We start from the raw sequence: 24,775 nt of genomic DNA on the forward strand, positions 1-24,775 counted from the left end.
CTGGAGGTCTCGCCTTGACGGGTTTGGATTCGCGGAGCCCCTGCCCCTGAGGCCAGCCACAGCAGCAGCCAGAGGAACGGGCTCCAGGGGGACAGAGAGGGAAGGAGGGCAGGGGGAGATAGGAGCGGCACTCACTTCAGAGTGAGGACCTGCGGCCTGAGGTCAGCACAGCCCTGCACGGGGCCTGGGGGAAGCGGCTGCCTGGGAGCAGGTGTGGGCCACCGCAGCCCTCACGTCCAGGAAATAGTTGTGTCGAGTTTCCTGCTCACCTTAGGGCCGCCTTGAGAGCCGCCAGCATGGCTGGCCCCAGGGTGCCTTCCAGCAGTGGGGTCTGGGCAGCCTCATGCCCTCCCCCTTCCCCTCACTCCTTCCTGCCCTCCCCTGGACTGTGCTAAGGCAGAGCCAAGGCTCACAGGCCCTGCACCGGGGTGACCCAGACCATCCTGGGACCTGTGTCCCAGGCTGTGACACACTGGGCATGGGGTCTGCTCCTGGCTGGAGTGTGGGCTGGGATACTTCTAGAAGGTTCCGGGCTGGGCCTCTTGGGCCTTGATCACCAGGTTAATTGACAACATTCATTCAACTGTCCTCCTGCTGTGTGAAACTCAGTGATGTTTGGTATTTGGCCGCTGGATTTTGAGCCTTTGTTCCTTGCCTTGATTATTCATTCAACAAACGTTTAGGAAGCCTGGCTCTGGGCCAGAGGCTTGGCAAAGATTTGCTCGGGGAGCTCCAGGTCTGAGCACCAGACTTTGAAGCCAGAGTTTCACAGACGCTGACATTAAGGGAGCTCCTCTGGGGAAGACAGAGGCACCATGGAATCAGACCACCCACCACCTGCGAACGGCATGGACTGGGCTGCCCTCTCCACCTGCTAGACTGTGAGCCACTGAACAAGGCAGGGCCTCACGGGGCAGTGTGCATATAGCGTGTGCACATATACATATATCACCCACATGCAGTCACACACGCATTTCCACGTGCTCTGACACCGACACAAACCACATGTGCACGCATGCACATGCCCACAGACATGCATGTACCCGGTGCCTGTACACGCCTGCATAAGGTGCATGCTCACGTTCACATGTGTGTGCATGCTCACAGATACACATGGGCACCGGCATGCACGCACAATACATACATGTGTTCTCACACACATATGCACATACACCCAGGACTGCCTGTGTATCTGAAGGGTTGGGGACGCAGGGTGAAGGGAGACTTGTGCCTGTTTCTGCTCTTGCCCAGCCAGGGTGTCCCTCCTCACACAGGGCTTCACTCGTGTGGACACTCAGCCCATGCTTCAGCTGCAGTGACCTTGGCCACCCTCAGCACCGGCTTTCTAGCAGACAACTCCCCTCAGGAGGACAGACTGGAGGGGGTGTGCACGGCTCTGGACGTGGACTTGGGCATGCTAGCAGGGAGACCCGGGTCCTAGGACAGAGGCTGAGGCCCAAGATCAGGGGCAGGCTGTGTGTGTGGGGGGGGGGGGGGGGGGAGGGAGGGCAGTGGCCCTTGGCCCCACAAGCTCCTTGCCCTCAGGGACATGTCGGGGAGGGCCTCTAAATGCAGGGCCTGGGCCAGGGGTCCTGGTGCTTGGTCTGAGGCTGCACTGGCGTACATTCGCTAACTGAAAAAGAAATTTCACAAAATGGTATTTTCACTCCAGTATTTTTTATTCTCTCCCATCTCCCTTTTTAAAAATTGCCCTCATGTGGGACACATCCCAGAGTTTGAGAAACACGAGGCAGCTGACATTTCAGGCTCTTCCCACCTCTGAGGTTTGGGGGAGACGGAACCCTCCCTGAGCACTCATTCGTCTTTGCAAGGAGACGGGGAATCACAAACAAAGCCGGCTCCTCCATCCCTGCTCAGCCGTAGCCGGCTCTGCGCCCGTGGCACGCAGCCCGGATTGCACCTCCTCGGGTGCAGGGGCTGGTGCTCCTTTCTCACGGTGATCAAACGAAACCCACATCAGACTGAAGATCTGGAAAATGGATGCAGAACGGAGGAGGGGGGGGGGGTTCCATTCCTGCTCCTGGAAGCTCCTACTTCCAGGCTCTCGAATGCTTTCTCTCTCCCTCCCTCCTTCTCGCTCTTTCCCTCTCTCTGTGGAAAAGGGCTGACTCAGCCACTGCTACCTCCCTCCCATTTCATACTCACCCTATTCTGCTTCTGATCATTGCACTGTGAGATCTTTGCCCCTCGTTGTCTCCAGACATGCCTCCATCTGGCTCTTGCTTTACTTCTAACCAGCTATTTGTATTAAGATGCTTAACCTCCTTTGTACGAGGAGAGTGCTCTAAGTACCCTCGCCACTTCCTGTGCTGTTCGTGGGGGATGGGGGAGAGAGAGAGAGAGAGAGAGAGAGAGAGAGAGAGAGAGAGAGCGAGCGCGCGTGTGTGTGTGTGAAGGGGTCAGTTTTTCATGGAGTTAACAGTATAGACCCGTGGTCAGCAAACTGCGGCTCACGAGCCAAACGCGACTCTTTGGCCACTTGAGTGTGGCCCTTCCACAAAATACCACGGCCTGGGCGAATCCATTTTGGAGGAGTGGCGTTAGAAGAAGTTTAAGTTTAAAGAATTTGGCTCTCAAAAGAAATGTCAATCGTTGTACTGTTGATATTTGGCTCTGTTGACTAATGAGTTTGCCGACCACTGGTATAGACAGAAGGTTGTGTGACCTTGGATAACTGACTTACCTCTCTGTGCCTCAGTCTCCTCATCCATAAAATGGGTATGTAATAGGAAAACTTAACCTCAAAGGCACCTTAGGAAGATTGAGCAAATTAAGATCTGTGAAGCATTTGAATGAAGCTTGGCACATACATCAAATGATATTAAATATTATCTGAAGGTAGTGATTTTCAACTGGTGTGCCACAAGAATTTTTAAAACATGCAATATCTGACTATTTAGTCAGGGGCACTGACCTCTTTTGCCTTAGATTTTAAAATAAAATAAAAATGACAGTAGCCGTCCCATGCACTAAAATGCTGTGGGTTTGATTCTCTGTCAGAGTACATAGTACCTGGGTTGTGGGTTCAATCCCCGGTTAGGATGCCTACGGAAGGTAACTGATCATTGTTTCTCTCTCACATCAATGTTTTTCTCTCTCTCCCTCTCCCTTCCTCGCTCTCTAAAAAGTAATAAAGAAAAAAAAACACAGCAGGCAACACAACAATAGCTGGCTGGTGTGAATAAATCAGAATTATGCCCTTTTATTTTTGGTCAGATTGGCAAAAAGGTATATAATATATTTTTTGGTGTGCCACAAATTTTAGTAATTAGTTTACGTGTGCCATGAGATGAAGGAGGTTGAAAATCACTGTCTTAAGGGTTTGCCATAAGGAGAAATAAAACCAGCGAGACTTTAATGAACAGGCCCTAAGGGCCAGGCAGTGTTTAAAGCAGGTGTGTGTTGGGTCCTTTTTTTTTTTTTTTTCCTGAGTCATTTTGACTATTTTACAGCTTAGGAAGCTGGGGCTCAGAGACATTTAGTAGCTTCCTCGTGGTCACACAGCCCATAGTGAAGGACTCAGTGTTTGAAGTCAGGCCAGCGTAATGGATGGGGGCTGCTAGTAGCGTCCAGGTTCTCACTGACATTGTTGCTTGAGGATGAAACAAGGTCAAGGTGCAGAGCTCGCCTGGCACGTGGGAGGCCAGTTCACACGGCAGCGCGTCCTGTTATGTTAGCATCCTCGGGCCTAGGAGTTGGTCAGGTGTTTGCATGAGGTCACAGCTGGCTCCTGTGCCCCAGGTGGCCCCGGCCTGGCTAGGCCGCTGTTGTGGGCAGAGTTGATGCGGTGTCGGATCACACCGGGCCCCTCGGGGCTGCTTTCTCGGAGCCCGGATAAATATTCCACAAATATTCGCTCTCCTACTGAAGGGGCTTAGCTGGCTCTGGTGCCGTGCCCCCTCCCGCACCCGGGCCTCCAGCCAGTAGCCAATCTTGCACTATTATATGTGATTGCAATTTGACCTACGGACTCCCTGGGTACCGATGCCAAGCTGGCTGGCCTCTGCCATCCCGTGAAAGGGGCGCACGTGTCTTTGCCTGTCCCCTGGATCTGCCCTCCCTGACGTCTCTGAACAAATGCCCAGCAGAGCTGGCCACAGCCTGCCAAGACGCAGCCCCTCAGAAGCTCCCACCTACTTCCCCCTCTTACTTCCCCCGTTCTGCCTCAGTCGGACTCGCTCCAGTTAATGCTTCCTTTCAGACCTTTTCAGGGAACGGCGCAGAGAAAAGCCATGAAAATTGCTGTCTTCTCAATGTTTCTTCCAGGATTAGATTCCTTTCCGTGTGTGTGTGTGTGTGTGTGTGTGTGTGTGTTTGAGTGAATGGTGCACGCGTAGACAGAGAGAGAGAGAGAGAGAGAGAGAGAGAGAGAGAGAGAGAGAGAGAGAGAATGAGAGAGAGGATGAGAGGGTCTTTCTAATATTTCCCTTTATTCCTTGCCAGTCAGATTCTTAGGGTCTTGAATTGTGTCTTTACACTGTGAGCCTGTTTGAATTTTCATTTTCGGTGATTTTCCTGTTGCCTGTGGATCCCTGTCTGACTCACTGCTGAATCCCCGGTGCCTGGAATGGTGCCTGGCACAGGGCAGAAGCCCGGATAAATATTTTACGCCCCTGCCCCAGAACACCTCTGAGCACGGCTCTGAGCTCAGGCTGGGGCTTCAGGACGTTTAGGGGGATTGCCAGTCCCAACAGGTGAACGTGCAGCCAACATAGGAATAAACTGCACAAGCCACTCAAAAGCAAACATAAGCGTGCCGAGCAGCCCCGGGTGCCGCAGAACATGGTGGATCCTGAGTTTGGACGGAGGGGCGAGCAGGGTACTTGCTGTGTGTCCTCAGGTTGGGGGCTCATCCTCACGCTGGGCTGAAAGGCACGCGGGCCAGGTGGCTCAGAGGCCGTTGACCTGGCCCTGCCTCCGGAGCCCCCCGGGCAGGTCACACCGCCTCTCTGGGCCTCCGTATGCTTTCCTCGTCTGGAACATGAGAGCGATAATGGCAGCGTCTACCTCACGGGCGGCTGCGAGGACGGCGTGGATTAAAATATGTGGGAAGTACTTAAAGCAGTGCCGCGCGCAGAGCAGATGCTATCCGTGTGTTTATTAATGTTATTGCCATTATATTTGTTATTGCTTCATATGTTTAATTGAAACCTCTTCGGCTGCTGAAAGACGGATCACCGCTGTGTGCCAGCACATCAGAGTCTACATTTTCTGGGCCCTGAAAGCGTTTCGTGTGTTTTGATGTATACGTTTCAAGTCAGCGTCTGGCGCTGCGACAAGGGGCCCGGGGGTGGCGGCCGGCGGCTGGGGGACTAGCCTGGCTTGTGAAGGGCCCAAGGACCTCTGCCCCCAGGCCTGGAGGGTGCCCAGGACATACCCACTCTCCCCCAAGTGGAGTCAAGAAGGGCCCTCTCTTGCCCACTGTCCCTGTGCAGGGGGGCAGTGAGCAGGTGAGGTTGTGCCTGCAGGCCCCCGGGCACCGGCCTCCAGCTTGTCCCAGCTGCCTCCCCAGCACCGCCAGGCCAGCCCAGGGGCAGCCACGCAGATGTGAGGCCCCGTGAGGCCGTTGGCTGGGGCTGTCACCGTGTTTTCACATCCCGTGACAGACCCTGCCCCGGCGTTCATTTACATGAGAGCCAGCACACCCCAACGTGTGTTTTCCAAGGGTATAATTTCTATCAACTTCAATTAGAGCTATTTTTATTTTTGTCACCCTGAAGAATTTCCCTGCGGTTAAGCTGCCATTTTTCACTGTAATACCCCTGGCAAGGGCCGGGGGAAAAATTAATAGTCTGGTGATCACTTAGCTAATGCACTGTCAGCGCGTGATAAACTGACTGCCCTGGGTGAGGCGCACAGCTCCTTCCGCAGTAATTATGTCATGTCCACCTGCAGCGGGCACGGCCCCTTCGGTGGGGGCACAGGGTGGAGCGGAGCCCCACCGAGCCCAGGGCAGAGCCTCCCTCCATTCCCCCGGCTCTTGTCCGTTGCATCTGTCTTTGCGATGATTTAAGCCCATGCAATGAAAAGGCCAATAGGGGGAAAGTTGAGGGTGACCAGGCCAGTGGGGGAGGGAGGGAGTTAGGGGCAATCAGTCAGGCGGGCAGGTGAGCAGTTAGAAGCCAGTGATCCCAGATTATGAGAGGGTTGTCCAACTGCTGGTTTAGGCCCCATCCTGGGGATCGGGCCTACACCGGCAGTCAGACATGCCCCCACCCCCCTCGCTGCCTTGTATGGCTATGACCACTGAAAGGCCCAGCTGTTTTGCACCAGCCTCCATGACCCTTTAGGATCATGATCCTTCTACTCTGGCTTGGAAAGAACCCCTGTTTCAGCTGAACCCAGAGATTCTTCAGCCCTGGCAGCCCCAATGTCTTGAATCAGGGCTTCCTGGTCCTCTCTGTGCAGGTGGGCTGGGCTTCTCCACGTTCTTGCTTTAACAAGTGCATTCACGGTCTTCCCTGTGTCTGGCCTGTGCTGGGCTGCCGAGTTCTAACCCAGGCATCCTCCTGACACCCCCACACTGTGAGCATGACTCTCAGCACCCCCTGCTGCAGATGAGGAAGCTGAACCTCAGGCATTAAAGAGGCATGTGTTCTGACTGGTATCATTTCAAGGCCCTGGCCGGTGGCTCGGCTGGTTGGAGCATGGTCCCGTGCACCAAAAGGTTGGTGGCATGCACACCTGTCCCCTTTTTCTCAGCTGCTTGGCTGCCACCTCCTGAGAAACACCATTGTCTTCCTCTTGCTGGGATACCCAGGGGAGGTGCCCTGTGCCTGCTGGAAGGGGAACCAGGCTGGGCGGCCTCTGTCCTCTTCCCGTCCTCTTCACCTCTGTTTCTCCATCTCCCCATCCCCACCTACTCCCCACCCCCACCTACTCCACACCCCCACCGCCGGCCCCTCTGATAGAACAAACCACTGCAAAGCCCCAGGAGGTGGTTCTGGGCACACACTTTGCAGATGGCCCAGGTGCATCGTGGTGACTATTTCTGTCCCCTCCGGTGGCTGCAGTGAGTCATCACGTGTCCAGACTTGGAGCCAGGGACAAAGCCTTCCTTTTATTTTTTTCTGAGCCCCGGCCCCTCGGTCGGCTTAAGTTTCTGTGGTCCTCCAGGCTCGGCGAGCCTGGCCCCTGAGAGGTGGGAGCACTGGGGGAATTCCGGTGGGGACCCGTGGACTGGAGCCTGCGACCCCCCCTCCCCCCCCCACTGAGCGCTGCAGCCGGCGCGCCCCTAATTGCTGTCACAGATGTGGCAGCCACCAGCCTCTCCAGTGTGATCTGCTGTGTCGTACAAGCTTAATTAGTCCCTGATTACTCATTTACTGGGTGCTGTGTGTATTCCATATCTAATAACTTCCCAATTACGCCGGGTCTGCGCCGAACGTTTAATAACCCTTCGTTGTCTGCTTATCGGGGGCTGTACATTCGGCGGCTCCGTTTCCCCCTGACCCAGAGCCTTGTCAGTCCCTTTATGGCAGAATTTGGAGCTCTCCGCCTGCCATTACGGAGCTGTTACAAGGAATTAAGGGGCATAAAATACTGTGTCTCGGCCTCTGACGCACTCGCTCACAGCACAGAACGGGAAATCCCAGCAGAGTTTGCTGAGCTCAGTGTCTGTGTGGGTGGGTTCTGGTGGGGACCAGGAAAGGCGGGAGAGGGGCCCCGTGCAGGGCTGTGCCCTGTCCCCTTATTCCCCTTCCTGGCAGATGGCACCAGTCCCGTGACCTGTGTGTCCCTGGCAGGTGGCAGAGGTCTCTGCCAGCCGACGAGGTACCCTTTGGCCTTGCCCACCCCCCTTCCAGCCAAGGCCTGCACCTGCCATGGACCTGGGGGAGGGAGGTGGCATCCCCTCCCCCCAACCCCCACACACACTCGGCTTCCTGCCTGCGCCTGACTTTTCTTCGGGGCGAAAGGAAGGTGATGCTGCGTTGGTTTGTGCCACTGGGTGCTGGCATCTCCTCTTCCGTCCCCTGCAGTCTGTTCCCTGCCTCCTCCGCGCTGTGGGGCCTAGATATTTGAGAGAGGACAAAACACGGGCCTGGGGCCTCGGCTCTGACTATGACCAGCTGGGTGACCTTGGGCAGCTGACTGACTTCTCTGTGCCTCAGTGTCCTCCTTGACAAAGTGGCCGTTAAGGTAGGGTTATTGGGAGGATTAAATGGGCTCCTGTTGTCTGGTGCTCCGTGGGCACCTGGCCCATGGTAGGCGCTCGGTATATCCAGGGCAGGCATTACTAGCCCATTTCCCAGAGGCATACACTGAGGTCAGGTCAGTCATGACTGGGAAGTCCCAGCTCTGCTCTACTCAGGATTGGCACAGCAGCTTCACATAGTGCATCTTGAACTTATTTCGGGGGGAAAGAGAAGAATCAGGATGATCAGGAAAAATAGGGGAGCATCTGACTCCGATCCTGTCCCCCTCACTTCAGGAACCCTTGGGCTGTCTTGGGCCTTCAGGCCAGCCATTGACAAAGAGCCTGGAAGGCAGTCCTGGCAGCTGGGGCTGAAACTGCACACACGCCTCCAGGCCTCTGGGGGTCCCCAGACAGCTGTGCCGTTTTGACTTTTGTTCCTAATGCTTATGCGGTCAGATCATGAAATCAACTGTTGTTTCCTGAGCACCTACTATGTGCTAAGTACTTTAGCAGAAATAACATCTAATTCCCTCCACCATCCCTCTGGGAGGTAGGCAGTCACTGTTATCTATCACTCCCATTTTGCAGAAGGGAAACTGAGGCTGGGAGACATTACATCACATTGCTAAGCTCTCCCAGCTGGGAAAAGAGTCCAGGAACCAGTGGCCCCTTCCCCCCTTCTCCCCCTCCCCCCCCCCCCCCCCCCGAGAGATGGAGGCGGGCTGGGTACCAGGAGGCAGAGGGAAACGGACCCCAGTAACAGCCACCAGTCCCGCCGGAGAGACTGCTGGAGAGAGAAATCCTGAGCCTCGCGTCCAGCAGCCTCTGGGATGTGATGGGCCCTCAAACTGGAACTTGCCCCGTTTTTAAAAATACGTGTTTTCCACATTACAACACAGAGGAGCCTGGGAGACATGATGCCGAGTGAAGGAAGCCAGACACAAAGGGCCACATGTTGTAGATTCCAATCACATGAACCGTCCAGAGCAGGCACGCAGACAGAACGGAGGTTGCCGACGCCAGGGGCTGGGACGGGGAATGGAGAATGACGGCTCGTGGGTGTGAGGTTTCTTCTAAGGGTGATGAGAACGTTCTTTTATTTTATAACATTTTTTTAAACATATGTTTTTATTGATTTCACAGAGAGAGAGGGAGAGAGAGAGAGAGAGAAACATCAAAGATGAGAGAGAATCATCGCCCGGCTGCCTCCTGCATGCCCCCTACTAGGATGGAGCCCCCAACCCAGGCATGTGCTCTGACAGGACCTTGACCTCCTAGTTCATAGGTCAACGCCTAACCACTGAGCAACACTGGCTGGGCTGATGGAAATGTTCTAACAAGGAGTCTGGTGTGGTTACACAGCTTCACAAACATATCAAAAGGCATTGAAGTATACACGTTAAATGAGTGAATTGTATGATATGTGAATTATATCTCAGTGAAACTTAATTTAAAAAAGAAAACACCATAGGGCAGAGGTTCTCAGAGGTGGTGCTTTGTGGACTAAGGCAGTTAATAAAATCAGACAGTGCTGAGAACAACACGGCGGTCCCCTCTGGAGCAGGGCGCGGTGTCTGCCTTCTCCCCCATGCCACCCTCTCCCCGAATCTACCCTGAGCTGGTGGGTGCCCAGAGACCCAGTATTCCCTGGAGAAAGTGTAACACCTCAAGAGCTCGTTAGGGAATCGGGGTAGGCCGCAGTCCCCTTTATATTAAAGAGCCCTGGAATCCGCTCCCCTTTGGTCCTTTCCTCATTAGCTGGCTTTCTGTAAAGGTAATGGCCCCATTCCCAGGACATAAGGAAACAATAGCCTTTGTCTGGCTGGGTCTGTGGGGCCCGTGAGCTCTGAGATGCTGCCGCGTTGGGGGGTGGGGGGGAGCGGGTGGATGGATGTCCCAGGCCTGGTCCTAATATAGTGTTTTAAATGATGCCTGACCCCAATTGGACCTGCGGTCCTGGCAGAGAGAAGGCACGGTGCATGCGCTGGCTCGCGGGCCTGCTTTTTATTAGTGAGGAACGGGAAGCTCGGCTCCGCGGGATGAGGAGAGGCGGCCCTTGGCCTCCGCCCGGTCTGTCGGGGAACCTTCGCCTCCACCTAAACCGAGGCCGTCGTGAGCGAATCCACAGTCACAGCGCTTCCTGCGTCTGGCAGCCTCACCGGCCCGTTGATATTGCCCAGCGGGAAGAGCTAGGACAGAGGAGGGGCGGGCGTGGGTGCCCTCCTGTTTGGGGCATGTGGCCTGGCACACGATGTGCTAGGGAACACGGACAGCTGGGCAGGCACGATTCTAGGGCTCCACTGGTTGTGAGGTACCCACTGCTGCGTAACAAACGGCTACAGATCCGGCCGCTTCCAGCCCGTTATTGACCATCACGCGCTGCCGCGGGTCCTCCGTCCGCTCAGGGCCTCACAGGCGGCACGGCCAGGTGTGTCCTGGCTGCAGTCCCACCGGCAGATTCATCCCCTGTTGTCGGTAGAACGCATTCAGCCCTGTGACTGAGGGCTGCTGTGAGCATTCGGGGTTTTGTGTGGACACACGTGTTTGGTTTTCTTGCGTATCTGCCTGGGAGTAGGTCTGTGGGGTCCTATAACAATTCTAGCTTTGATCTCTTGAGCAATTTCCAGGCACTTCTACGCCATCTTACCACCCCACCAGCAGGGTAGGAGGGGGTCGCACAGCGTCCTAACGTGATTTTGATTTGTTGCCAACACTTAATAATCACGAGGGGGCAGCTTTTAAAAATAGATGCCCCATGCCAAAACCGGTTTGGCTCAGTGGATAGAGCGTCGGCCTGCGGACTGAAAGGTCCCGGGTTCGATTCCGGTCAAGGGCATGTACCTTGGTTGCGGGCACATCCCCAGTAGGGGGTGTGCAAGAGGCAGCTGATCGATGATTCTCTCTCATTGATGTTTCTAACTCTCTATCCCTTTCTCTTCCTCTCTGTAAGAAATCAATAAAATATATTTAAAAAAAAAAAAAGGATTAGAAAGGTTCCTTTAAAAAAAAAAATAGATGCCCCGTTTCCTCTCGAAAAAATCAGATCTGGCAAGATGGGGCTCGAGTCCCTCGATGCAGCCACCCCCCTGGTGCTGAGAGAGGCTGCCCTGCATGCTCACCCACCCGGTGCCTGGCTTATGGCTTACCCTCCTGGCCCCAGCAGGATGTGTGCTTGAATCTCCTGTCCCTCCTGTTCCCACTCCTTTCAAAACCTGCTCCCCTTGAAGGCCTAGTTCACATGCTGCCTGCTCCAGGAAGCCTGCCTGGATTTCCCCAGCCCCGTGGAATCGTTCATTCTGAAACCCCTACAGAGCTTGTCTTCTGCACCCCTTCCTGCCCAATAGTCGTCTCTCTTCCCACCCCCTGTTCTCTGATTAAAAGCTGTGCATCTCCCGCCCCTGATTGGATTGTAACAGCCAATTTTTCCCCTGACTACTTGGGTTCAAGTCCCAAATATTGCCTGGAGCTGGCTGGACGGGTCATCCTCTGACTCATGGCGAACATAGCAGCCCTGACAGCTTCCCAGGATGAGCAGGGCGAGGCTGCAAGAGCGGCTGGATCCTGCCAGGGTGGGATCTTCAGGGGGGCTCCGGGGTCCCTGCCATGGTGACGCCCCCTCCCCGGGTCCCCAGCAAGCCTGGGAGTGCATGAATGACGTGCGCTGGGCCAAGGTGAGGCCTCCTCCTGGCTCCAGCCTAAGCCGCCAGCACGCCTGTGGGATTTGCGGGGGCTGTGGTCTGGGCTGCGTCACCATATGGATCTCATAAATTAAAGCGTTCCCGGAAACGAACGGTAAATTTATCCGTCTCTCGCACATAGGGCTGCTGGAGCCTGTGCTCACCCAAGGAATTCTGAGCCATCCATCTCTCTTAGGCACTTTGGTTTTATAGCTCTAATCCCTGGGGGGGGGGGGGGGGGGTGGATCAACATGAAGCTGCTTTTCTACAGCCGTGCTGGCCCTGGAGCGTGTAATCAGGAAATGGGGGTGGCCTGTCCCCGGGACTGGCCCCGAGGTAGCTGTCATTGGTTATACGCAGGCCCTGAAACCACCAGGGGCTTAGTTCACCCCTTCTGCCAGGCCTCTGAGGTCGGAGGGGAGAGCCCCGAATCTGAAGCCCTGGGCTCACCCTGCCTTGGCATCCTCAGGCTTCTGCCACCCCCTCTCGGAGCCTCAGTCTCCCCAGATGTGAAAACTAGCATAGTCCAAGTTAAAAAGACAGAATGTACAACAGTGGTCTCGGGGGGCCGAGGGAGGGAAGTAGGGCGTTGGTGTTTAATGGGGAGAGAGTTTCCATTTGGGATAAAGAGGAAGTTCTGGAGTAGGACGATGGTGATGATGGTTGCTCAACATTGTGAGTGAACTTAATGCCACTGAACTGTACACTTAAGAATGGTCAAGATGGTGTATTTTGTGTTACGTATATTTTACCACAATTTTTAAAATACAGAAAAGGGGTTTTGGGCGATGACTACCCTGCTGGATGAGCTGAAGATGAGTAGGTTTATCTTTATGGCTGTAACTGCCTAGTAGGCGGTGATTGCCAGCTCCATGCAGAGCCGCATGGGCTCGGGCAGTGACAGGCCTGTGGATAGAACCAGTGTCCAGCGGTCGGCCTGGTGCTCCCGGGCAGGCTTTGCTGCTAGAGGAAGCCATTGCACTGGCTTTGCTGGGAACCAGGTCTCCACTGCCCCTCACCAGCCGGGCTGTCCCGCCTGCACAGACGTGGCCATTGGCGGGGAGGAAGGTGTTCAACAGCCCACGGGTCCCACCCATGGGGCATCTCCAGGCAGGCATGGCCAAGACTCACCACGTCTACCCTCCTGTCATTCCAGGTCACCACTGCATCTCTCGAGGCACCGGCTGCCGCCCGCCCTCCCACTCAGGAGCCCGAACCCTGGCCGGGAACCCCAGCGGAAAGCCTGCTCAGAGGCCCCAAGACCGCCCCGGAGCCCGGGCCAGCCCGGTGTCAGCAGAGCAGCCTGGACGGGGCCGGACCAGACCTCGCGGGCACAGGTAGGTGCCAGTCTCTTTGTATCTTTGGGGATTGGAGTGGATGGCGCTGCCTTGGCAGGGAAGGGCCCCCAAAGCCAGTTCTGGCTCAGCGTTCCGCCCCAGGAACGCCACTTTCCGGTCGAGAGCCTGGAGGCAGAGTCTTCTGTGCTTGAGTTTGGATTTTTTTTGTTTTTGTTTCTGTCATCCTCAGGGATGAAACCAAATGGTGATTCAATCAGAATCCCTGCTTCTCGACACCCGCTCATCCTTGGTTCACAGACAGCCTTCGTTTGTGGTGCTGTACTTATTTATCTCTGAGTGTTATTATATGCACTCATTCGTTTTAAAAATTAATGTAATGGATACCCAAGAACCTGATATCCAGCCCAGGCATGAGGCGGCCCATCGACCTTGATGCTCATCCATCCTGCCCTGCCCCCCCCTCCCCCCGACGGAAGCACCATCTCAAGTTTGCTTTTTCCATAGCACCTGTGTCTGTCTCACCGTCCTGTGGTGTAGCTCTGCTGAAGGTTTGAATTCTGTGTCCCAGGGGCAGACTGCCCTTCCTTGGCGTTCCAAGGTGCATCTGTGGATGTCACAAGCTGCCACTCTGTCGTACTGCCCTGTACTGTTCCGTTGTGGTACTGCTCGACTCGTGTGTGCCCGCTCTCTTGCTGCCCATGGCACCCGGAGCATTCCTGGGTTTTTCGGTTGTGAATGCACCCGTCTCTCACATGAGTTAACCTCAGCTGGGCCAGGTGGGGTAAGAACATTATCTTTAGGAAGGGAATGTCCACTGGTTTCCGCCGTGGACCTTTCACTCCCACGCTGCCAGCCATGGAGACCCTGCCTGCCCCTCTTGGCACCGCCGGGCAGCCTCAGTTTCCCGATGACAGAGAGGCTGGCCCCTCCTTGGCTGAGGGTCCTGTGAGTGTGTATCCCGAGGCATTGGCTGTGGGGCCTGTGGGCCCGGGGCGGGGTCAGTGAGTGGGTCCCAGGTGGGGCCCTTTAGCTGGACTTTGACATGTGGTGGACACCCACGTTCTTACCCAGGAGGGTCCCTCGGGCCATATTTCTGTCAGTTGAGGGGGTTCCTGTGTGTGTCCTGCCTTGTGGCTGCCCCTGAGAGGACTAAGTCCCGAGACCCCAGCCTGCCTCTCTGTGCTGGCCCACTGTGTGGACCGCTGGCTGGAAGCTTGGCTTCTTCGAGGAGTGAGCTGAGCTGGGAGGAGTCAGGCTAGCAGGTAAAGGGGGCGGGGGAAGGGGTGTTGAGGCAGCTGGCCTGTCCTGTTCTCATGTCATGTTGGGACCCTATCTGGGGCATTCATCTCCACAGCAACCCCAGTACCACCTCTTTCTCTCCGTGATGTGGACTCAGCTAGGAAAGGGGCTGGGCCTCGGGCCAGGGGCAGACCCTGCTGACCAGAAGCTTATGGGCAGATGGGGATGCTGGTTAGGTGGCAAGGGGGGCTTGCAGGTGGTGGGCAGGGATGCTTTTGTGGGAGCCATTCCCACCCGGCTCCCCAGCACACTCAGAGCCATGGACGAGTGTCTTCTCCCATTCCATGCCTCAGTTTTCTCATCTGAGATATGGGGATGAAGGCTAATGTGAGTGCCTGCCTCACAAGGCAGGAGGTGAGAATGAATTAACGGGGACATGAAGAGCATTTAGTGCAGGCCCTGGCACCCTGGATGCCCATACGTGCTGGCTGGTCATTATAATTCCCAGTTACCCAGCTGGCGCCTCCTCCAGGCAGCGTGGAGCATCCCTGAGGCTGTTACCATGACCTGCCTTCTCCCCCCCAACCGCCCCTCAGCTCTGGGGAATAGCCTTCTAAACCATGACCCTCAGTGACACTACCTAACCCTCCCAGGCTGGCACACACAAGGCCCAGCCCCCTGCCCTGGGGCTGCCTGGGGCAGGGCAGGGGCACAGGGCCCACGCCTGCCAGCTGCTCCCCATCAGGCAGCCCTGCCTGGAGAGGAGGGGGTGCAGCTTCCCAGCCAGAGACCCGCCAGGAACTCCATCCTGCTGTCAGGCCTCTCCCGGGGAGGCCACTGCTGCTCAGAAACGTGACAGTGACTAATGGTTTATTACACACCTGCCACCTCTCATCCGGTGGGCGGGCACAGCCCTGGGCCAGCTATGCGCTTGCCAGCTGCACAGCGGGGCAGGCACAGCGGGTGAGCACGTTCAGACATGCAGACACACATGAGCACAGGGACACACAGGGCAAATGCACCATACACAAGGATACCTGCGCAAACACGTAGATATTCACAGGCACACACATACATACAGCTACACACGCACACACAGGCAACACGATTCTCTTACACACACACACACACACACACACACACACACACACACGCACATGCAAGCAGGCAACCCTGTCACTTCCTCTCTCCAGAGCTCTGAATCCTTCTGTCTTCTCCTCTGTTCCCCTGCCCCTGCAGTGAGGACAATATTGGAGCAGGGCCTTTTGGAGAAGGCCGGGGGGAGAGGGGGGTGCTGTGAGCAGGTCAGGGGATGCACCTATTGCCTTGGAGCGTAATTACCCACTGCAGTCCCTCAGTTCCCCATAAATGGCTGATACGTGGGGACAGTAGCAGCATTTGCTCTGGGAAGAAGCCGTCACACCAAGAACCCTTGTGGTGGGCCCGGTGGTTCGGTCAAGTGCCCACAGAGACACACAACCAACCTGCAACCTGTTCTCTGGCACAGCTTTCTGAGTGCCCGCCGGGGGTGGTCACCTGCTGGCTGCAGGGAGTGTGGCTCCAGGCTGCAGGGGAACTGGCAGGCAGGGCACACACCTCAGGCTGAGCATCTCCTCCAGCGGGTGGGAGAAGGGGGCAGCCAGACTCCTGCCATGAGGCATCCTTCCCGTGTCGGGCCGCCAGCCCCCAGCTCAGCGCTTCCCAATATTCTTAAGTGTTTCGTCAAAGGGAGATCCATTTCTCATGTGTCACTAGCATGTGGTATAAAATCCAGCGGGAGGACACTCCTAATTCATCATCTCTGATGGGAACAGGCATTCCTGAGCAATTGTCTCCGTGCTGTCACAGCCTCCGTAGGAGACATGCAGCGCCATCCGGGAATAAGCAGGGGCGTAGCTTGGTGTCAGAGACCCGGGTTCAAGTTCCTAAGTCTCGGCACTTCCGATTCCCAGCCACGGGACTTTGGCAAGGTTGGGAGAATTCCCAGAGCTTAGCAGCTCCCAGCCAGTGTGATACCAACAAAATCTTCCTCGTAGCACGGTGCTAGTGATGGGACGGACGCCACGGAGGCACCCAGGGCTGCTGTGCAAGATTGTACAGGTTGCACACGGCACAACTCCAGGGGGTGCCATTCTCATTGTGGTCTCTGTAAATGTGCTCCCGGCGTGGCCATGAGGGCTGCTGTGCTGACCAGCTGAGTGGTGGCCCCTGAGTGGTGCCATGTGGGCCCTGGAAGTCCTTTCTGAGCTATGGGACGGCTTTAAAAGTGGCTAATAATATTGTTATTAGTCCTGGCCAGTGTGACTCGGTTGATTGGGCATCATCCATGCACTAAAAGGTTGCTGGTTCAATTCTCGATCAGGGCACATGTCCAAGTTGCATGCAGAAGGTAGTTGATCTATGTTTCACTATCGCACCAATGTTTCTCCCTCTCTCTCTCTCTCTCCCCCTTTCTTTCTCTCTCTTTCTGAGAAGGTTTCCCTTGGAGCAGTTACTTGGTACTGTCTCTGCTCCTCCTGAGCTTTGGTTTTAGGCAGACAACCTCTCTGTGCCTCTCTCTCTCTCTCTCTCTCTCTCTCTCTCTCTCTCTCTCTCTCTCCCCGTCCCTCCTTCCCATCCTTCCTCCTCTCCTCCCTCTGCCTTCCTCTCTCTCTAAAAATCAATAAAAAGTCTTTTTTTTTTTTTTAATGTCTTCATTAAATTGAGATAGTGGAAGCTGCAAACCCTCTGATGGGGTCGGGGTCGGGTCACAGAAAACCAGGTGGAGGTCGAGTCTCCAGTTAGAGCCATGTTCCTGGGGCATGGACGCTGAGTGTTTATAGGAGCCAGTGCCCATCCTGGGCCACTTCGATTTCCTCCTCCTCTCCCCTGTAGCCGTGTGTTTAAATGAGTGCTTGTTGGGTGTGATTAGGGTGTGGACTCTTCAAGCATGCAGATCCCGTGCTCCCTGAGTTCAAATCCTGCCTCTACTCCTCCTGAGCTTTGGTTTTAGGCAGACAACCTCTCTGTGCCTCAGCTCCCCCAGTTCTGAGGATCCCAGAGTTGATCCCTGCCCAGTGCTCAGCACAGGGCCTAGCACATGGGAGCAGCCGAGACCTGAGCTGGCGACCACTCCAAGCCCTGGCCCCACAAAGGCCTTTGTCTCTTTGTTGGGCAAACAAGCTCCCAGCTGGCCAGGGTTGGGTCTCCTTGGCCAGGAAGGCAGGGCCTCCACTTGGGTACTTGGCTCAGGCCCCCAGAAGTCCTTGGCAGATCTCCCTTGGAGCGGGTACTGGTGCTGAGTGCTTTGATGCAGGCGCTGGAGGGCCTCGGCCCCCGCTGCCAGGCGGCAGCTGCTTGGAGGGCCCGGGCGGCCGGGTTTGGCTGCAGCCTCTCCAGCCCAGCGGGTAAGCGCCCTCTTCCCAGCTCTAAGGGAAAGGCGCCTCCTGCAGCACGAGCACAGCCCTTCTCTGTCACCCTCTCCCTGTGTGTCTGCAGCCCAGCTGGGATCCAGAGTCCGTTTTCTCTCCGCCTAGCGCTGTGTTTATATTCTCGGGAGCTTCTTGTGACACTGGGGAGCTCAGAGCTTGCAAGTCGGGGCAGGAGGCCTGGAAGCCCAGGCAGGCTGGGAGGCTCTTCCCTTGTAAGTCGATCTCGCCCCAGAAGCCTCTTTGAGTGTTTAATGGGACTCACTGTGCTGGGCCCCCCTCCGTGCTGGGCCTTCACGATGCTTCCCGCCTCTCTGCTGATGACTGCTCCTGCTTACCCAGGTCTGGCTGCTTTCAGCTGGTCCCCTTGGCTAGTGTGCGACTTTGTGTGTCTGTCTGTCCGTCTGACCAATTCAGATTTTCATGAAATAAGAAAGAATGTACCTTTGGCAATTGAACAAGCCGATAAACTGAGCATTGACTTAAAGGCAGTTCTCATAATGGCACAATGATAAAGGCGGCCTAATGACCTGACACAACTGCTGTGAAAGGGGGCTGTTGGCCTTGGAGTCTAATTTCTTTCCAAATAATTTGTGGTCAAGATTTCAGGTGGAAGCCGGAAACCAGTTTGGCTCAGTGGATAGAGCGTCGGCCTGTGGACTGAAAGGTCCCCAGTTCAATTCCGGTCATGGGCATGTACTTTGGTTGAGGGCATATCCCCAGTAGGGGGTGTGCAAAAGGCAGCTGATCGATGACTCTCTCTCATTGATGTTTCTAACTCTCTACCTCTCTCCCTTCCTCTCTGGAAAAAAACAATAATATATATATATATATATATATATATATATATATATATATATATATATATATTTTAAAGATTTCGGGTGCAAAAGAAGGGGTCAGTGGAGCCACAGATATGACTGTTCTGGGGACTCCCAATAGGGTGCTGGAGCCCCATAACCAAGCACAGGCCAGCCTCCATGGTTACTGCCCTGTGGGGCACCGGTCCACGACTGGCCTTGGTCTGTACCTGCTCACTGGCCTGCTTTCCCCTCCACAGGGTTCAAGCTGATAAACTGGCACGTGGGGGCCTGAGCTGTCACAGTTTGAAATCATACGGGTTAAATTGGCTTGAAAGCATCCTTTGTGATGCTCTGGCTGTGCCCACACCAACTCTCACTCATGACCTTCTAATTGAGAGCAGAAGCCATTTGAAAATTGGGCATCTCTCCTGGTGCCCCTTGCTTGTATCTGCACCAGGATACCGGCCCAGCGAAGTTCGGATGGCTCGTTCACACATCTGTCTTCACCTCTCTCCTGCCCCTCATGTGTTCATTTGCTCACAGATATCTGCTGAGCATCTACAATGTGCCAAAGACTGCATTAGACACCGGTGCACAAAACAGACATAAAATCCTGCCCCCAAGGACTGTCATTGAAGAGGAAGGCAAATAACTCATGAATAAGCAAGTTCATGTGTGATACCAGGTGGTGACAAGGAGGGTAGGAGGCATGGAGACGGGAGAGCGGGGATTTTACACGGGATGGTCACAGAGGGCCTTGCTGAGGAGGTGGCATTAGGTCAAGAGCTCCAGGCTAAGGGACAAGCAAGTGCCGAGGCCCTGAGGCAGCCCGAGCTCCCCATGCTTGCCATCTCCATGAAGGCAGGAGCCATATCTTGCTGTCCCCTCTGTCTCTCCAGCGCCTGGCACAGCGCACGTAATAGCTGCTCGTCGGTACTTGTTGAGTGAATATACATGGTTTATTCAGCTGGTATGGGGGGTGGGATAGCGAGGAGAGGTAAAGAGGAAATGAGATTCTTATAAGCAAAGGGGATATGTGTCTTCCTGAACTTCCCAGGCCATGAAGGTTGACCTAGATATATTAATATGTCAGGTGTTGTGAGTCTGGGAACAGTTTTTTTTTTCTTAGTTCCATTAGTTTCCTGTCGCTGCTGTTTCAAACGACCATGAACTTGGTGGCTTAAAGCAACACACGTTTATTACCTTCCAGTCGGGAAGCCAGAGGCTAAAATGAAGGTGTCGCAGGGCTGTGTTGCTTCCCGAGGCTCCAGGGGAGAATCAGTGTCCTTCCTTCCTTGTCTGTCTTCTGGAGGCCACCTGCATTCCTTGGCTTATGGCCCCACCTCACTGCAGCCTCTTACTTCTGTTATCACACTTCCTTTAACCCCCCCCCCCCCCCCACTCCGCCTCCTGCTTTTAAGGACCCTTGGGATTGCACTGGACCCACACAATAATTTCCATCTCAATGTCCATAACGTAATCACCTCCGAAGAGTCCCTTCTGCCACGTAGAATGCCACTTCCACAGGCTACAGGCATTAGGACGGGGGTATCAATAACATAAGAGGCCACTGCTTGACCAGCCACACTAGTCATTCTGCCGGGCTGAGCAGGCCGCGTGCTGCCTGCGGGGCGTAGAAGGGCAGGCGGGCCGGTGAGGCCTGCGCTGGGAGCAGGAACTCACTGAGAGCTGACTCTGAACCAGACGCCGTTGTGGGCACTTTGCCAGGACTGGCCCTCAGGCCTCGTGGCCGTTCAGTCAGAAAAGTCCTGATTTAACCCCAGCAGGAGCGCCTGGGCTACTCTGAGTCAGCGACTCCTCCGAATGTGGGGACAGCGGCACCTTTCAGGGGGTTGTTGCTGGGAAGGTGACCTCAGTTACTAACCGCATTTAGGACAGGGCTGGGGGTCCCCAGGCCACCCTGGCTGGCGGTATCCTAAGAAGGGCTGGGTTCTCAGTTACCCTAGGACAGTGGTTGGAAAACACGGCTCGCGAGCCACAAGCGGCTCTTTGGCACCTTGAGTGTGGCTCGGCGTTGGAACCACTTCTTCAAAACAGACTTGCCCAGGCCGAAAACCGACTTCTGCGCGTGGGCCACGAAGTTTCAGTCGCACTGTACGTGCGCGCCCGCACGTGGCATTTTGTGGAAGAGCCTCACTCAAGGGGCCAAAGAGCCAGCCGCATGTGGCTCGAGAGCCGTGGTTTGCCGACTACTGCCCTAGGAGGTCTCAGATGCAGTTTGGCGTTTGCCCAGCAGGTGGTGCAACGAAGCACTGGGAACATGGCCAAAGGCACAGCCCTTGGGCCGCCCCCACCCCAGTCCCCTGTCCTGCTGCCTCTGCTGGCTGTGGGAGAGGTGATTCACCCAAAGACCCAGATAAGGCTCTCCCATGGCCTCCTACCACCACACCCCAGGGAGCAACCTGGGGGCCCACCTTCGGGCATACGGAGCCCCCTCCTGGGTCAGCCTGGGCCATAAAGCAGCTGAGCCGTGTCCCCCACCCCCAGGACATGCTGAGCCCTTCTGCCCCCCCGATAGGCCAGGGTGAGTCCTCACAAGGGGCAGAATGGCAGAGAAAGTGCATGCAGTGCAGCCAGGAGGGCTTCAGGGAGGAGGCAGCGCTTGCACTGGGAAATCTGGGCCCTTGAAGGCAGAGAGGAAGTCTCTCAGGGAGGAGACCCAGAGCTAAGTCCCAGATGATGGAGGCCTCTTCCCTCCTCCGCTTTCCCTCATGCCCCCCTCCAATTCTCCCGGGGGAACGCCTCTGTGGGGCCCCAGACAGCACAGGCCAGGGGCGGGCCTTCCCTGGAGTTGCCCTCAGAGTCCGTGACCCACCCTGCCCTGCCTGCTCATCTGCCCCCTTCTCACCCACAGTCCCTGCCTCCTCCTGCCTTCCCTTCCCTGTTACAGCCCCTCCTCCCGCAGGGCACTCGAAGGCCCCGTCGCCCAGGGTGCGGGAGCTTGCGCCCTCTCCTCCCACCTAAGCTGAGCTGTCCCGGGCCCTTCCTCTCTGGCACTTGCCCTTGGCATTGATGACCTCCGGGAATGCCCGCATGGATGGCTCCTGCTGCTTGGGGTACCATGGAGCACCTAAGGGACTGCTGTCCAGCGTAGGGCAGGTGCTCAGAACAGACGGTTGAATGATTATGTGGAAGAACAAGGGTGCCCTTGATCGGGGGGTGGGTCACATGGTGGGACCCTCGTGGGACCTGGGGTCCCCTCTGCTCCCCGGGGCACAGCAGTTCTCCCAACTGCAGTAAGCACCTCGGGCCACTGGGTCCTGCCCGGAGAAGTGCAGCCAGGGTTTGCGGAGAAAGCAGGAAGTGGCCGCGCAGCTCCCAGCTCCCGCCACCGTCCGGAGCCCTCAGGCTCCTGTCAGCAGCTCAGGGTGTGTGCCAGCGGGTGGCGGCTGGTGAGGGGAGGGGGGGCAGGAGGAGGGCCTGCTGTCTGCCCGCGTGGTTGTGCTGCGGCTTGCTCTCTCTTGCACGCTCTCTTTCTCAACCGATCTCTCAGGAGTTTACTCCTGAGCCCAAACGGCAGGCCTGAGAGTCTCCCTCTGCTCCTCCAGCCACTGCGCCATCCCCTTCGTCTGCCCCCAGGCTGAAGGGAGCTGCTCCCAGGCAGCCAGGCCAGGGGGCCAGGAGCCAGACTGGTCAGCTCTCATGGACCAGAAGAGCTCCAAGTGGAAAGTGCTCCTGCTGGGTGAGTTACCCAGGATGGCCCCACGCTGGGCCGTGGAGGGGGTGTGGGTTCTGGGACAGTGCCTGGACTTCCAGAAGCTGAGCTGGGGGCGAGGGCGCAGAGTGCTGAGCTGTGACTCGTGAGAGGTGCGTGTCCTGGCTGCAGGCGCACACAGTGTGTCCATGGAGCATGAGCGCAGCTCAGGAAGCAGATAATGTATCCCCAGGCACCCCCGTCTGAGCCCAGGGGGACTCTCAGGGCGGGTGGCAGAGCGCTGAGACATGGCAGCAAGCGTCACAGCCCCCAGGGACCCTTCCTGGGCATATTCCCCTTGCCCTGCCATGGGCAGCTTCCTCTTCCCACCGCGCGTCACAGAACACGGGCTGGCACAGGGCCTGGCACTGGGCACCTGCGGGTGAGCATAGGCGAGCCTGCTGTCATGCCAGCTGCCAGGGGCAAAGGGCAAGGTAACTCCTTGGGAGCCAGGTAGCTTACAAAGGTCACTGAATCCACCCTCTTGTCCTTACAGAGGGGGAAACTGAGGCACAGAGGAGGGAGCTCTCCTACCAGGGGCCACCCAGCCACTGGGAACAGAGCAGAGTCTAGAACCTGGGTGACCCTTCTCCCGAGCCACCTCCTCTTCCAGAAGTGGGAGGCAAGAGCGGGAGAGGCCGGGGGCGGACCAGGTGGATCCGGGAGCTCAGGAGCAGGTGGGGAAGGCCAAGGACACTGGTGGGGGGTCTGAGCCTCCGAGGAGACCCTGGGTGGGTACAGGTGACACCAAAGCCCTGGTGCTTCTGGTTCCTGTACCAGGTGGGGGGCAAGAGCTTCTCTGCCTGCCCCTCGCTCCCCTCACAACCAGCTTCTTGGTCAGCACAGGGGACATGCAGGGCCCCGGGCTGGGCGGTGGGAGGCAGAGACTCTGGTCCTGACCCGCCACTCCTTGGCTTGGATTTAATCTAATTCAGAAGCGACACGCTGCCCACCTACAAGCAGGCCAGCTGTGAGATGGTGAGCTTCCTGCCCTCAGTGGTAGTCATGTCGGATAGACCAAACCTCTGCAGGGGCTGTGGACGGGCAGAGGGCAGGTGGGAAAATCTTCTTTTTGAGTCTCATATCCGGGCCTGTCCTCTGTGCGCCTCATCTGTGCAGCAGTTGACATTTGGCAGGCACATACTGTGTACCAAGGTCTGCCACACGTGGCAGGAGCCAGTGCCTCGGACCCTCACAGCACCCTGGGAGCTAGATGCTGTCTTCTCCCCCCATGTCCCAGGTGGGGAGACTGAGGCACAGAGGGGTTCGTTGATGTGGTGATTGGGCACCGGGCTGGTCCATTGAGTAGCAGAACTGGGGCGCAGAGTGCGGCACAGAGCTGGCACCCTGGACCGCCGAGCGGGGTCTGATGTAGCCTCGATTATGGGAAGTCCAGCCCCCCTTTTAGGAAAATGTTTCCTGGACTTTGAGAAGCCCAGAAGGTTCCAGAATCACCGGAGGGCTTTGGCTGGGAGGACCATGGCCAGTGGCTTTCCATGTCCTCTGCTAGGCCCAGGACAACCCCAGACCTGTCAGGACAGGCAGGTGCCAGGCAGTGAGGCATCTGGGGTGATGGGAGGTGGGGCCCCTTGTCCACCCAGGGGGTGCCTCACCTGCGTCATGGGTGCTGGGAGGACAGCCAGGGGCCACCGGGTGCTTTCTGTTCCCATCCCTCGGGCACAGCCCCAACTCCAGCCCTTCCTTACCCCTTTGGCTGGCCAGCCCCGACCCACCTGCATGCCTGCTTGGCTGGTGGCAAACTCGCCCCAGGTGACCCAAGGCCCCCTATCCCAAACTGCCTGATACCCATGCCTGCACTTGCTGCGATCCAGACCATCTTAAACAAAGCGGAGCACTGGCCTGGATTGCTTTGGCACAGAGCCTCACTGGGAGGTGTCTCCCTTATCCCAGCTGCAACTCAGCCCTGCCTCCTCCAGGAAGCCTTCAGTGACTTCTCAGGACCTCCCTTTTCCCCCTTCCCTTCAGTATTACATCTCTTCCTCGGGTTCAAAGTGGGAAGAAAGCTTACTTGGCTTCAACTTGCTCTAAGCTGGGGCACATTTGAGAGCCTAGGGGGTGGCATTATTTATTATATGGGATGTTGGGTGAACCCTGGGTCTGTCCCTGGCAAATCAGGACATAACAGTTGCGTGGCTTACAGCACAATCATCGGCTATTTTGGTGCTGCCTTCTCTGGTTACTTCTCTTTCTCGTCAAACAAAGCAGGCAAGAGTGGGACGAGGGGAGGAAGGAAAGGGAAAGGAAAGATGGAGAGCTCAGGCTCTGGTATCTGCTCCTTGCTAGGAGAGCCTCAGTTTCCCCATCTGGGGCTGCTGTGGGCAGCTGCTGCAGATGGTCCCTGTGAGGGTTACATGAGGCAGTGTGCACGGCGAACGTTCAGTCACAGTATCCCTGTTGCTGGGAGGTGTCCTGTCCTCACCTCCTTCCCCTTCCAGCACCAAGTGGTGTCAGGTGAGC

The 24,775-nt window shown here is 56.4% G+C and overlaps 1 protein-coding gene across 8 annotated transcripts in view; it reads left to right on the top strand.

Annotated features, from left to right (window-relative positions):
• The window catches only part of GSE1 (Gse1 coiled-coil protein), a 408,579-nt gene that overhangs the window by 135,241 nt on the left and 248,563 nt on the right, over positions 1–24,775 (top strand). For 6 of the 8 annotated variants that reach the window (XM_084905540.1, XM_084905545.1, XM_084905544.1 and 3 more), the window contains exon 2: positions 12,992–13,172. In XM_084905540.1, coding sequence (XP_084761666.1) covers positions 12,992–13,172 — 181 coding nt within the window. Of the gene's footprint in view, positions 1–12,991; positions 13,173–22,095; positions 22,286–24,775 lie in introns of those variants that run through there. The other 2 variants (XM_084905547.1, XM_084905551.1) reach the window with 2 other exon arrangements.

This window comes from Pipistrellus hanaki, assembly GCF_964339955.1.
Source record: "Pipistrellus hanaki genome assembly, chromosome: 15".
NCBI lineage: Eukaryota > Metazoa > Chordata > Mammalia > Chiroptera > Vespertilionidae > Pipistrellus > Pipistrellus hanaki.